Source organism: Hemicordylus capensis, chromosome 5, assembly GCF_027244095.1.
Source record: "Hemicordylus capensis ecotype Gifberg chromosome 5, rHemCap1.1.pri, whole genome shotgun sequence".
NCBI lineage: Eukaryota > Metazoa > Chordata > Lepidosauria > Squamata > Cordylidae > Hemicordylus > Hemicordylus capensis.
Window position 1 is genome coordinate 146,498,106 of NC_069661.1, and position 14,910 is coordinate 146,513,015.

At 46.2% G+C, this 14,910-nt stretch overlaps 1 protein-coding gene across 1 annotated transcript; it reads right to left on the bottom strand.

The window, feature by feature from the left end:
- Window positions 1-6,856: 6,856 nt before the first annotated feature.
- On the bottom strand, window positions 6,857-12,136 carry LOC128327769 (uncharacterized). Its single transcript, XM_053256995.1, has 6 exons — window positions 12,012-12,136; window positions 11,569-11,592; window positions 10,530-10,558; window positions 8,975-9,361; window positions 8,146-8,795; window positions 6,857-7,179 (listed from the first exon to the last, which is right to left on the bottom strand). The coding sequence occupies exons 1-5, from the start codon at window positions 12,041-12,043 to the stop codon at window positions 8,647-8,649; spliced, it is 621 nt and encodes a 206-aa protein (XP_053112970.1). The 5' UTR covers window positions 12,044-12,136; the 3' UTR covers window positions 6,857-7,179; window positions 8,146-8,646.
- Window positions 12,137-14,910: the final 2,774 nt, after the last annotated feature.

Consider the following 14,910-nt stretch of genomic DNA (forward strand, 5'->3'; position numbering starts at 1 on the left):
GCTGTACCCAGTAGAGCTGTTTTAGAACCAGCAATATATGCTTGGGCTGGTTCCAGTTACTAAACTACTAGCCGTATTCTATACTCAGTTAAATTCCTGAGTAATCTTCACTTCTTCAATTGGTAAAATCAAAATGTTCCACTGGAATGCCATGCGATCAGGCAATTCATTCATTCCAGTCTATCTGGTTATCTCACCCTTTCTTCCAAGGTACTCAAAGCAGGTGCGTGTACAAAGCTGGATTGACCAGTTTGGTTCGGGTCTGGACTGGACTCATAAGAACATAAGAATAGCCCTGCTGGATAAGGCCCAAGTCCCATCTAGTCCAGCATCCTGTTTCACACAGTGGCCCACCAGATGCTTCTGGAAGCCTACGGGCAGGAGTTGAGGGCATGCCCTCTCTCCTGCTGTTACTCCCCTGCAACTGGTACTCAGAGGCATCCTGCCTTTGAGGCTGGAGGTGACCTATAGGTGCTTATATGCCAATGCCAGAAGCCTCCGAGCCAAGATGGGTGGGCTGGAGTGCTTGGCTGCTAATGAAGAAATAGATATAGGGGGCATAATAGAAACATGGTGGAACAGTGAGAACCAGTGGGACACTGTTATCCCTGGATATAAACTCTTTAGAAAGGACAGGGAGGCCTTTGAGGTGGAGCAGCACTATACGTTAAAGAAGGGATAGAATCTAACAAGGCAGAAAACCTAGGAGGACCAGTCCTTCACAGAAACCCTGTGGGTGACAATACAAGGCCTGAAAGGAAATGTGCTACTGGGTACATGCCAGATCAAAATGCTGTACCTCCAGATCAAAATGCTGACAGTGACTGGGAGTTGCAGGAGGAAATCAGGGAGGCGTCAAGGAGAGGCAGGGCAGTAATAATGGGTGACTTCAATTACCCACACACAGACTGGTGAAATTCACAACCAGGTAATGACAAAGAGGTCAAATTTCTAGATATGCTGAATGACTGTTCCTTAGAATAGTTGGTCTTGGAACCAACCAGAGAGAATGCGACCCTTGGACTTAATCCTGAGTGGCACCCAGGACCTGGTGTGTGATGTCATTTTCATCAACCCATTGGGGAACAGTGACCATAGTGCCATCAAATTCAGCATACATGTGGGGAGAGAATCACCAAGGAAGTCTAACACAGACACTTTGATTTTCAGAAGAAGAAACTTCTCCAAAATGAGGAGTATGTTGAAAAGAAAGCTGAAAGGGAAAATCAGGAGAGTCACTTTGCTCCAGAATGCATGGTGTGAAGCCCAGTTAGATTGTATATCCAAAAAGAGGAAAGGTACCACTAAGTCCAGGAGGATGCCACCATGGCTAACAGGTAACGTCAAGGAAGCCATAAAAGGGAAGAAGACTTCCTTCTGAACTTGGAAGACCTGTCCAAATGAAAGGAACAAAAAGGAACACAAACACTGGCAAAAGAAATGCAAGGTGACAATAATGGAGGTGAACAGAGAGTTTGAGGAACATGATCTAAAAGCATCAAGGGGCAAAAAACTTTTTATTTAAATTCATCAGAAGCAAGAAAACTGCCAGGGAGGCTGTTGGACCATTAGACAATGAGCGAGTGAAAGGGGTTATTAAGGAGGTAATGAAGCTTGCAGAGAAGCTTAATGAGTTCTTTGCATCCATCTTCATTGCAGAGGATACTGAACATATACTTGTTCCTGAACCAGGCATGTTCGGTTTTGGCAAACCCCGAACCTTCTCCCGGTTTGGTTTGGTGGGGTACACGATTTTAAAAAAAATTACTCACTCCTTCCGGGGGGCTCTGCCACAGCTGTGGGGTGGTGGTGGTTTCTGGAGGTACCCCCTCCCCGCTTCACCAGCCTCTATATGCCAAATTGGTCTTCAGCCCATTCTGGGACTGCCCTCCATAGTCTGGCTATTTTGGGGGCCACCACACATGCCAAATAGGCCTCTGCTTGGCCAGGTCATCCCACAATGGAGGGCATGCCCAGAACGGCCAAAGACCATCCTAATAGGGTGATTTGGGCATATATGGAGGCTGGCGGTGGGAGGGGGTACCTCCGGAGACTTTCCTGCAGCTGTGGCAGCACCCCCCTGGAGTGGGTGAGTAAATTAATTTTTTTTAAAAACTTAGAACTCCCCCCTTGGGGTGGGGGTTCGGTCCAATACCAAACCATTGAACTAAACCTGTTAGATGTTGAACATATTCAGAATCAAATTTGTTCTCACATCCCTAACTGAAAGCAGTGTCCCTGCATGTTACTCAGTGTTATCCTTACCACAGTCCTGGAAGGCAGTATATGCTAGAAAAAAGTAAGTAGGCAAGGCCATCAGGTGACTTTCATAGTAAGCAGGGATTGAATCCAAGTCTCCATGATCCAAATTCCGTCCATTATTCACTCAACGTCCATCCAACTACCCAGTGCTTCCCTCTTTAGTTTGCAGACAAAGGTGAGAAAAAATATATTAAAAACAAAATACTATGGGTTTATGGATTTCATGGATTTTAGAATTTCCAGATGGTGGTTGCTGCCAGAGAGAAAGAAAAAGCAAGTCCTGGATCATGTACTGGCACCATAACTATAAACATCCCGAATGTAAATGATGAGACTCCTGTCTTTATGTAAGTATTTTCTGTTCCTTCTCATTTGGATCAGGACTTTTCCACACTTATGTATCTCAGTGTATGCTTAAAAGGTATTAAAATGTATATCTAAAATGTATGTGTGACTGAGGTAAATGTGTTTGGAAACACCTTATCATACAGGCACACTCACAGCTCACAATAGTTCTCTTTCAAATGTTCCCCTGCTTGTTAATGTGGCTTTGCTGCCCCAAGATGAGTAAAACAACTCTCTTAAATGAAGGAATAACCATCACAGCAGTGAATGACAGGAACAGACATAGTTGGTTTCAAACTGAGCAGTGGCCTGATGGCTCCAGGCTATGCAAGGGCCCATTGCCACTCCCTAAGGACCAGCCAGAGACTCATCATTGCGAGGGCCCTTGGGGGACATTCCTGTCTGTGGATGGCGGGAACGGGGAAGAAGGCAGCATTGGAACTGCATCTCTTGGCTAAGAGACTGAGACTGCCTTCTTCTCCCTTTCCATCTACAAGTGGGGGGCATCTCTTAGAGGCCTTTGTGATGTCAAGTACCACAGAAGATCGTCCCCCTCCCCATCAACTATTGGAGAGGTGTGTGGTGGCAGCAGGGGCTCAGCAGAGAAGCTGCCACTGCTGCTGCACTCTCTTTTTAAGGAAGGGAGAAACATTTGTAGATTGGGAAGAGGGAGAGGGGGAGGGACTCCCACTCACCTGCATTCAAAAAGGAGGTGCCTATGCCACTATAATTTTCTCCAAGACAGCCAGCCAAAGTGCTCCCTCTACAGGAGCCTATGGCACTAATATGCCTAAGTGCCAACAACAACCCATAGCTGGCCCTGGTGATGGGACAGAAGCAGTGATGCTGCTTACCTCTTATTTTAAAAATTTCCATAGCCATTCAAAATGGAACTGAAATATCCACCCCTTTTCCATCAGACATCAAAGCTCTATTGAATGTAGGCGTTGTCCTTTACATATCCCTTGTTTTTTAGATTGTGAGCCCTTTGGGGACAGGGAGCCATTTTATTTATTTATATCTATGTAAACCACTTTGGGACCTTTTGCTGAAAAGTGGTATATATAAATATTCTTCGCATTCGTATTCGCATTTTAACATTTTGATCTGTATTCCTAGTAGGGGTTCCCGCATGAAAGAAGTGTAAGTGAAATATATTAATAAAATATGCCTTAGAAACAAAACAAAAAGTAATCAAGGGTGACATCTCGGATATCTGGCACTGTGCTGAAAGTGAAATAAAAGCAGAAAGAATTTTTATTTTCCTCGCAGCTAGGCAGGCATGTCAAAGCAAATTAAACATCATCTCAAATTTATGTTCAGAGAGCATTCAGAAGCAATACTTTTCAGTCTGCTATTTTAAAAGAAGTATGATTTAAAATCTGTTTTGATGCAGAATTGTGATTGTGAAAATATGGGGGTAGTTGTGTCTCCATGTACCTAGATTAATAACATTCAACAAAGTGTGCTTAAATTGCTCTTTTCCCAATGCTCCAAGCCTGAACACTGATACAGAAATGTAATCCTAAAGCTTCAGTCATATAAAGATTATGGTCTGGCAGAAGGTGTTTTGAAGATGCTGCGTGCATTTTGTTCTCTACTAAGATGCTGTGCATGATGTAGAAGCAACAGAAGTCCAATGTATCCATATATTTCATTTTCATCCTGCCTTTCTCTAAGGAGTTCAGAACTACATACATGGTCCATTCGCCATTTCATCCTCAGAACAACCCTGTATGACAGGTAAGACTGAAAGATAGTGAGTGACTCAGATCAGCCAATGGATTCATGGCTCAATAGGGTTTTGAAGCCAGATGTGGCTGGCCCTATCCACCCCCAGCACAGTACCTCCAGTGACTGTTGGCTGGTATCTATCTTATGTTTCTTTTTAGATTGTGAGCTCTTTGGGGACAGGGTTCCATCCTATTTGTTTGTTATTTCTCTGTGTAAACTGCCCTGAGCCATTTTTGGAACGGTGGTATAGAAATTGAATAAATAAATAATAACTATCCGACCCCGCACAGAGCATCTGTGCGCTCTTTGGGGCTGGTGGTTACCTCTCCCCTGCCCTTCTGCCCCAGTCTCTGCTTCCGGGCCCAGCCACCTCTCCAACCCACTGCCACTTCTGCCCCCCCTTTCTTTCTCCCCTCCTGGGCCTTGCCTCCACAGCCGGGCCAGCCCCACCACCTCTGGCCTCCACAGCTGGGCCACCACGGCAACCAATCCTCCTGGGTGCGCCTCAGCCAGTCAGGCATGACCTAATAGATACTTCACCAGACTGGATTTTGCACAGCCCAGCTCTATGCATATTTATTCAGAAGTCTTAGGGATGCAGAGTGAGGGAAAGTTTCAGGAGCAACTCCTAATTTTGTTGTTGTTGTTGTTGTTGTTGTTGTTGTTGTTGTAGAGGAGATGAAATACCACTTTTTGGGGGGAGAAAAATATGTTTTGGGGATTGGATGTTAGGTTTAGGGGGAATTAAGTACTTGCAGGTGATTTCTAGGCAGAGGCGTAACTATAGGGGGGGCAGGGGGGGCACGTGCCCCGGGCGCCATCTTTTCTGGTCACGTGGGGGGCGCCACCATGACAAAATATATATATATATATTTATTTATTTTTTATTTTTTGTTAATACAAATGTTTCCTGCTCAGTGCAGCAGTGCTGCAGCAGTCAAGGGAGCGCGCCGGTGCCCCCTCCCCCACGAGTGGTCCCTTCCGCGCCGCCCGCGCCCCCCCCCCATTGCTTTGCTGGCGCCTGGCAGCCAGTCAGTGGCCTGGCTTGGCGGCGGCGGTGGGCGCTTGTGAGGAAAAACCTAAGTATAATGTAGTATGTTGGGGGCGGGGGGCGCGGGGGGGCACCATTTCAGTGCTTGCCCCGGGCGCCGTTTTCCCTAGTTACGCCTCTGTTTCTAGGTCAGGCTGTAGCCCAGATAGTCATGGTCAACCACTGCTGAGCCCCATTTGTATGGTCCAAGGAAACACAGAGAAAAAAAGCTTGGGTGACTTGTTCTTCCTTTCCCTATGTTTCGGTTTTATATGAAGGGAGCAGAGATGCATTTGCTCGGCAAGATGATGAATGCATTCTGTCCCTGAATTGGGAGAATGTGTATCTTCCCTCTGCAGATGAGACCTGGAGGTTGGGGGACTGGCGAGTTATCCCCATAGATATCTTCCAATGCTTCTTTCAACAATTCCTTGGGGATGTCTGAAACAGCTCTAATTCAGATTAAAATTGTAACCTGTTTAGGAAGCTTTATGTGAATACTGCATGGATTTTTCATTCAGGTTGTCTGTGTAAGGCAGCGATATCCTTGCACTGGGATTCTGCAGCATGCTACAGTATATAAAGAATGTGATATTGTCTGGATAGATTATAATATTTTAACCAGGAGGCTGATTTTTTAAAATGTGAGTTAAACTGTCTTTACTTTCAAAGGAATGCATCCAAAGGAATACATCCAAAGGAATGCAACAACAACTCATGTGAATATTTTGGAAAATATGTCTTTGGGGACATTGGTGGCAAGACTGACTGCAGAAGACAGAGATATAGGGGACAGGGTATACTGTGAATTTGTGGAGAGCTACAGAAGCTTTTCAATAAATGCTGGTAAGGAAGAAGCCATCTAATATTTGAAAATCATGGGAAATACTTCTAAATCTGAGCAACAGCATCTGACTAAGTTATGCTATATCAAATCATTTTATAATACTTTCAGTTAATCTGCGAGTGCTGACTGTTTCTATATAAATTCTTCTAAATCTGAGTTTAAAAGAACGACTGTTGCTTAAGTGCAGCTGTCCAGCTGGTGGCACAGTGGTAAAACTGCCGCCCTGTAACCAGAAGGTTGCAAGTTCAATCCTGACCAGGGGCTCAAGGTTGACTCAGCCTTCCATCCTTCCGAGGTCGGTAAAATGAGTACCCAGAATGTTGGGGGCAATATGCTACATCATTGTAAACCGCTTAGAGAGCTCCGGCTATAGAGCGGTATATAAATGTAAGTGCTATTGCTATTGCTATTCATGGCCAAAATCCAGCCTCCTAGCCATACATGTTGGGGCAGACAAGCTCTGTATGAGCCTCCTGGCAAGGAACTATCTATCTTGATCTACATCTTGAACCTTTCAAACATCTCTTGGCCCTAAGTGGACTGGCCAAGAGAATCTTTTCTGTAGCTGAGTTTGACCCAAAGACCTTTTTACCCAACTCTACCCAAAGACTATTCAAAGCAAGACAAATGTATTTTCTTTAAAATAAAACATTTTAATTTTTAAAACAATAAATATGCAAGTTTTGTTGCTGTTCTCTCTCTACATCCTATTAAAAAAAATTTAATAATTTAAACATATTAAATACACCACATTTTATTGCTACTTATATAAATAGTAGCACAGTTGTCTCTTTTAATTTGCCTTCCTCTTCTTCCTCAGCAATGTCCAGCTCCCTTGGAGGAACCACGATCCCCATAGTGGCTTCCACCCTGGCCAGTCTGCTCCTTAGCTGCCTCAACTGTCCCCTCAGTGCCTTGAAGCTTTGTACGTATTCCTGGCAGCTGTGGAGGTCTCTTTGGCCTTGAAGGAGAGAAAACAAACAGGGTGAAGGGGCCTGTCCTCCACCATGTCAGTCCCTGCATGGACTTCTAGTCCCCTTCCATGCCCAGCACAGACTCCTCCTCTCTGTCTTGAAAACCCTCCATGGATATGTACCCCCCCCCCCCAGTGAACTTGCACCTCATCAGGTTGATTTTTGCTCTTCCAGCTTCTCTGTCTTCAGGAGCCACCTGAAGGTCTCCTGCTCTCTAAAACAACTCTTTCTCTTCCCTCTCGCTGAGCCTAGGGTCTGGAACAGCCACACAGATGTGGCCCCTCGTCTCTCTCCTTCCCTCCAATGATACCTGAAAACCTACCTCCACTGCGCAGCCTTTGGCATAATGCCTCAGTAGAGGCAGCTCCATTGGCTTGAATTGAATGCCCCTTATGCTTTCCTCTCCCATTCCTCCTCTTCCTCACTTCTCTCTCTAAAGCCAAACTTTAGACTGTATGCTCCTGGTGGCAGGGAACTTTTGCCCATGTACATTGATGACACTATAGGGAGGATTTGCAATATGCACAATTGTATATCATCCTCCTTGGTTTCCTATTTCATCTCAGCTTAAACTCAAAAGGGCTGATATTTGTTTTCCTTTTAGCATTCATATTCTGCTCTTCCTCAAGCAGCTCAGGGAGGTTTATACATGGTTATTTTTTCCTCACAATAACCCTAAGAGGTAAGTTAGGCTGTGGGACAAGTGACTGGCCCAAAGTCACCCAGAGAGTTTCATGACTGGATGAGAATTCAAACCTGGGTCTCCCTGGTCCTAAGGAGCTGCGGCTGAAATACATACACATCTTTTCCCCACTTGCCCCCACCTCAGCTTCCCTCTACTTCTTCTGTTGTATCCCTGCCTCTGTTTTTAGACTATAAGTTTTTTAGATTGAAATATCACAATGAGGATGGAAAAGGTAGAGGTTATGGAGTGCTGCCTCTGTGAGACTTACGGTCACGCAGCTGATGGACCTGCATCTCTGCCAAACTCTGCAGATTTTCTTTCAAATTGCTGAGGTCCGGCTCCAGAGGAGGTGGGGAAGGAGGAGGAGGTGGAGAGGGATGCAGGAGGAGGGAAGAGGTGGAGGTGGAGGGTGGGATGGAGGCAACCTCAAGGGAGGCAGAGGACAATGATGAATCCGACCCTGAGGGCTGGAGAAGTGCAGCAGGGTCTGCAGGAACATCTGCAAGAGAGAAGCAGCAGCAGGAGGTCAGCTGCAAAGGCTGACATACTACCACACCCACCATCACTTGCCCTCACTGCTCACTCTTAGAAGCTGCTTGGATTGCAGGCATTGGAGCTTGGACACATGAAAGACAGAAAACGAAGGAACACTTCAGCAAGCACTGACAACCCACTCACAGGCCTCCCCCCTGAAACCTTAAATGCAGACTCAAATCAAGCATTTCAACATGAAATAAACAAAAGAGCCGTTCTTAGCCCAGCAGCAATTTCAGGGGCATGCTGTGAACATACCTTCCCTTTCCCACCACTGCAGCCGAACTTCAGTGCGGTCAAGCCTTGTCCGCATGTGTCCAATTTGCAGGTTGATGGCCCGGAGAGAACAAGGGAACTGTTGGGAAATGCGGCTAACACTCAGTTCTGCAAAAAGAGAACAAAAAGGAACAAAAGTTGTATGTGCTGACCAGGCTGAGTGCTGGTGACTTGCAAAAAGGGCAGTGTTAGGGCTTAGTCCATCATCTGGGCTGGGTATCAAAACTGTAGCTGATCTTTGTGCTGGGTGTATATGCAAAAGGTTTCTGAGGTGTCACAATACTTACGCTGCTGGACATAGTCATTCTGTAACTCTTTGAGGAGTTCTACATCTTGCTGAAGATAATTATAAGCAATGGAAGGCTCTAGTAAGGGCTTTGACACAGAAGCTCCTTTCTTTGGAGTGTCTATGAGGATGGAAGGACCTGGCACTGCGGTATCCTCAATGAGCACTTTCCCCAGTAGGTCATTTGTGATGCAAGGTGTTGGAAGGGGTTCTGGCATTGAGGTTTCCTCAATGAGCTCTTCCTCCAGGATGTCATTTGTCATGCCAGGTGCTGGAAGAGGTTCTGGCATGGAAGGTTCCTCAATGAGCTCTTTCCCCAGAGTGTCCCCCAAAACATTGGGGAGTCCCCCAGAAAATGGTGCAACGTGGGTTAGGTTTCTGGGATGACCTGAAAGAGAGGAAATAAAGCAGGAATCAGGAAATGATCATGGCTTGTAGGCCTGATAGAAATGGCCTCCCTTTTCTGCCTAGGTTAGCCAGCTGGGAAGTAGCCTGGAATTGTGGGTGAGGTGGGCCACCCAAGGGACCAAGCAAGGAATGAAGAGGAGTACATTGCATAGCACTGACTGGCAAGACAGCCCTCACCAAGTACACTTCAGAAGGGAGTGCAATGGCCAGGCTCTGTCTGCTGTACATACAAGTGCAGCTGCCTTCTACCAAGTCATACTCTTGGCTCTCTTTGCCCTACTCTGGCTGGCAGCCACTCTTGGGCAGAGGCCTTTTCCTAGCTAGCTAAGATCCTTTAACAGAAGATGATGAAGTCTCAACAGGAGATCTTGTGCATGCAAAGCAATTGTTCCACTACTCCCTTCTGTATGAGGAAAGAAGCTTCTCCTTTGAGCAGAATGGGAGCTGATGGTTGACATGGACTATCTCTGGTTCACGAACCAACCCCAATTACAGCCTCTTGGCCTAGTTGGGTGGAGGGTCTTGAAAATCTGCCTGGATGCCATAAGCAGGAAGCATAGCTGTGATCTCAGGAATGTGGGCCTGGCTCCTAGAGGTAGAAAACTGTGGTCGGAGAAAGAAGGAGTCTCTTTGGACCAAGCTCAGAGCACATTGGCCAGGAAATGTTGCCCTTGTTTTCAGGTGATCCTCCAATTCTATCTTGACCCATGTAATTGTCAAAAAATGAGATACTTTGGAAATAATTACCTTCATCTTCTTGAAGGCGGGGAGAAAAAGACCCAAAGGATGTTTTGGGGCTGGGTGTGGGCAAAGGGTTCTCACAGGACTTTTTCAAAAGTGCACAACCTCTAAAGGAGAATGAGCAAACCTACCTGCCTGCTGCCACAGCCCTTTTCCCATCTCCTCCTCGAATGGAGGATAGCTAGATGTGACTCACAGAAAACCCCCCCCCCCGTCTCCTCTAACACTTTCGGCTGCATCAACAGCAAAGGATAGAGGTGGCTGAACCTGCCCTCCTGCTATCCATCCATCGGATGGATGTCTGCCCATCTCTCTCCATTGTCTAAGAGAAACAGTTCTCCAAGGAGGCTTTCCCTGGGGGTCTGGGGAGCCCTGAGGAGAAGCAGGCACTCTCATCATCCACTTACCTGTCAGTGCCCCCTCTTCATCTTCATCCCTGCAGAGATAAGGAGAAATATTCTTAGTAGCAAATCAGAGGAAAGAGAGGGTCTCCTCCCCCAGTAATTCTAGGGGTATTACTAGTACTACTAGGGGTATTACTAGTATGTGCCCTCCCTCTAATTTTAATTCACATGCAGACAAGTATGTCCTCTCCCCTAATCTTTCTAGCTGGCCATGCTAATTTTGGATGATTCCATAGTTGGGAGCAGTGAATGTAATTGCTGTTGAATGTCACTCACAGCATTTTGCTCAGAGTATTTTTCATTGAGGATTTTCACACAACACGTGATCCACTTGTGGAACTCTCTGCCACAGGATGTGGTGACAGCCAACAACCTGGATGGCTTTAAGAGGGGTTTGGATGACTTCATGGAGCAGAGGTCTATCAATGGCTACTAGTCGGAGGGCTGTAGGCCACCTCCTGCCTCAAGGGCAGGGTGCCTCTGAGTACCAGTTGCAGGGGAGTAATGGCAGGTGAGAGGGCATGCTCTCAATTCCTGACTGTAGGCTCCCAATGGTATCTGGTGGGATACTGTGTGAAACAGGATGCTGGACTAGATGGGCCTTGGGCCTGATCCAGCAGGGCTGTTCTTATGTTCTTATGACTGGTTGTGGCGGGGTGGGGGGTGGGCCTGCTCTCGTAGTTCACAGTCATGAGGCCAGCTTTCCCACCCTTCTCCAGTGTAGTTTCCCCACTTTTTAAAAAGTCCCCCCCCAAGAGACACATACGTGCAGTTTTGTGTTTTAAATAGGAGGACGGCAGCCTGCCAAAGGTATCAAGGGGACAGTTGACGAAATTGGCATTTGATTCAGCAGTCAATTACTGGCATTCTGAACATGGAAAGGAGATGGGCTCACCTTCATGAGGCAATATATGCCACACCTGGGTTTGGGCTATGTCTGAACACCTCCCCCTCATCACTCCCCCCCCCCCATCCCTTCAGCTGGCCACACCAGAGCCAAAAGCATTAAGAGGAGTCAAGGGTAGAGAAGAGAGCAACTCACTTTGGTTCTGCCTCTGGGTGAGACCTATGGGAACATGAAAGACGAAAAGGTTAGGCATGTTCTTGGAAATAACATGGGGGTGCTGGGGGGCAGCTTTTGAAGTCAGCTTCAACTGGTGGGCAGGATTTCCCCACCAGCAAGTAGCTCCTGAGTGATACAGCTTCTCCAGTCTAGGACCTCCAAGCTTAAGAAACACAGTGGAAATCAGCCAAGCAGGTGACCTTCAAGGGCCGCCTGCATTTCAAGGAGAAGCTGTGTGGTGTGAATAGTGGTGGTGAACTTGTGACCACTGAAGTTCCCACAGGGAGCACAACCACGTGTGAACACAGCAGGCTGAGCTTCAGTTCTCTGCCCAGACAGGCTAAAACAACGGAAGGGCATCTTTAAAAACCAAGTCCACACCGCCATTAGATTTTGCTTCACCCACCATGCCAGAGACTTACCTGTAGGCCACACATGACCAACAGCCGCCCATCTTGACAACTAAGCTGCTAAGAAATTGACAGCCGAAGACAGCCAATTCATCGAAGATGCTTCAGCTAATCTAAAACGCTGCCAAGTGAGCCTGCTGCAGAATCTTCACAGGTTTCCAAGGGGAACCATGAGGGCAGAATTCTGTGGCTGACTGTGAAGTCACAAGTTACTGTTACTGGTCATGCTGGCTCTGGTTTGAATCCAAACACTGTCTTGGGGGTGCAGCTCAAAGTGTCAGAGCACCAGGGGCGAGTCATCCCAGTCCTGCCCTCTCTGCTCCCCACATGTCACTTTCTATTCATTTGACTTTCCCCTTCTGTTAACAAATTCTGTTAACTGCACAAGCAGCGGCTGCAGCCCACCCCTACCCACAAGCATCCCCTTCCTTCAGAATTTGCTTACAGAAGGAAAAAGGCAAATGAATCGAAAGTGACCGAGAGGGAGGGAGGGGAAATAAGAAGGACAAAGAAAGAGGGGAAGCACAAAAAATGAAGATGGCCCACAAAGAATGAGAGGGCGCAACAGAAGGCTGTAATGTACTTTTTGTATAAGGTTATGACAATGGAAAGCAAACAATTATCCCCGCCCCCTCTGTTTCTTCTTAGGAAACAATCCACATCCTTATTAAACTCAATAGGCCCAACTGTACAAAATCTTAGTTTCTGCTGCATATAGTTTGATGTACTGCACATTAATATGAACATTGTACAAAGGGACCTCCTCTCTGTCCTCTCAAAAGACCCACCATGCTAGCTCATGCCACCACAGGGGATGGATGAATCCCGCTAAAGATGCTACTCTTACATTTTTAGGCATTCTAGCGATTGCCTCCTTACAGCTATTATTTCTGCCACTATATTTAAACCATATGTTGTTGTTGGAAGTGCTTTTGCTTAATGTTTTGTTGACATTCTGTCAGCTGGTATGTACCCCTCACTTCCTGCCCCTCTGGCTGCTGCCGCCACCAGCAGCACTGCAAATTACTCTCCAGTATATTATTTTATCAGGAAGCAAAAAGGTGTCACATAGAAATACGGAAACACTCAGTTGCTGTTGAAAGTCACTTTGCTCAGAGTGTTTTTTGCTCAGAATGTTTTTCCTTGAGGATTGACTGGGGGGGGTGGGGGGCAGAGGCACTCTTACCCCCGTATATTGGGGCCCTGGTCCATGGCCTCCAGGGGCAGACTCCAAATGGTCAGGGGGGCCCCTCCTGCAACCACCTGTGCCCGCCTCACCACACCGTACGTCCGGTGTTTTTTGTTTTGTATAATTTAAGCGAGGAGTGGCAGCTGGGGAGTGAGCTTAGCAAGACTTGCCTACCTGCTCCCCCAGTGTTGTCCGAAGTGACCGCTGGGCTTGTCTATTCAGCCCAGTGGTTCTTGATAACTGCGAGGCGCTCCAGCGCGTGGCATCATGAGCTTGTGGCAATCTATTTTAACTGCACCGGTGCGCTGTAGCGCCTCGCAGTAAACAAGAGCCTCTGGGCTGAATGGACAGGCCGAGTGGTCACTCCGGTCACCACCACCGGGGGGTGGTAAGCAAGTCCTGCTCAGCTCACCCCCCCGGCCCACCCCTCAGCCACACACATGCCATGGTGGCTTGAATTATGCAAAAACAAAAAACAGAGGCATGGCATGGCGGGCGCAGGGTGGCTGCTGGAGGCACCCCAATTGCCTAGGTGCATCCCTGGCACTGGGAAGGGTGGACCTGCTCTCATAGTTTACAGTCATGAGGCCAACTTTCCCACCCCTCTCCACAGAAGTTTTTCAACTTTTTAAAGAGTCCCACCCACGAAAAAATAAATAAAAATAAAGGACATGTTTCAGGTGAAAGAATGGCAACAAAAAGAAGAAGGACCTAGGTGAGTCCAATAGCAACTCTATATTGCACCACAAGAACCCACCCACACAAAACCTTTGCTGTATGCAATATTAAATAAATCTGTAAAAAGACATTAAGGGGACACATTCAACTGCAACCTAATATTGTAAGGATTTTTCTCAAAACATACCAAAGGATGAAAGTTGCTGGATATTTAATATATACTGTTTTAGAATTACCCACATATATACTCAAATCAATACATAAATCCTTAAAATCATCAAAATTCACATATACATACACATTAAAATAACCAATAATACCCGTTATGTTGATATTTCATATGGGCTAATACATTAAATCTAAAAGCACCAACTATTCTTTCAATAATCCCTTCATTTTATAGCTTCATGAGTTCCAAACTTCCAAAAGGTGCACAAATGCAAAGAAGGGGTCACAAAACTCTATATGGACTTCTTGTACCACATGTGCTGATGTTTTAAAATCCACATCCAGACACATCCTCTGTCTCAAAAAGGTGATATAACCAGCTCCACATTCTACAATGCATGTGTAAGCATTCCTTTCTGTACTGAGCTGAAAATGCCATCAGATAAATTCTGATTTTCTTTATATCTGTAACCCTATTCAGATGTTAGATTATGTTCAGATGTTACAGATGCTACACATGTACACATTTTTCTGTGAATGCTTGTACATGGATTCATTTAAAAGGTGGACCTGGGTACAGGCCCCTCAAACACAGGCTACAGATATCAAGTGTACCATTGTTTGTGCATTGAACGTAACTTGTGGATAGGGCCTATTTGTACACATAATATGATTTCAAGGACACTGATTCCAAGTATGCTTACATGGCAGTCCAAGGAGCACACTTCAATTTCCTTAAAAGGAAACAGCACTAGCATTTTTTGCTGTTTTTGTAATATCTTGTATTGACCGACCAATCAATCAAACTATATCGGGGCTATCAATGGCCAGTTATGGAGAAGATGGCATGATTCTGTCATGAATACAATGTAGCAA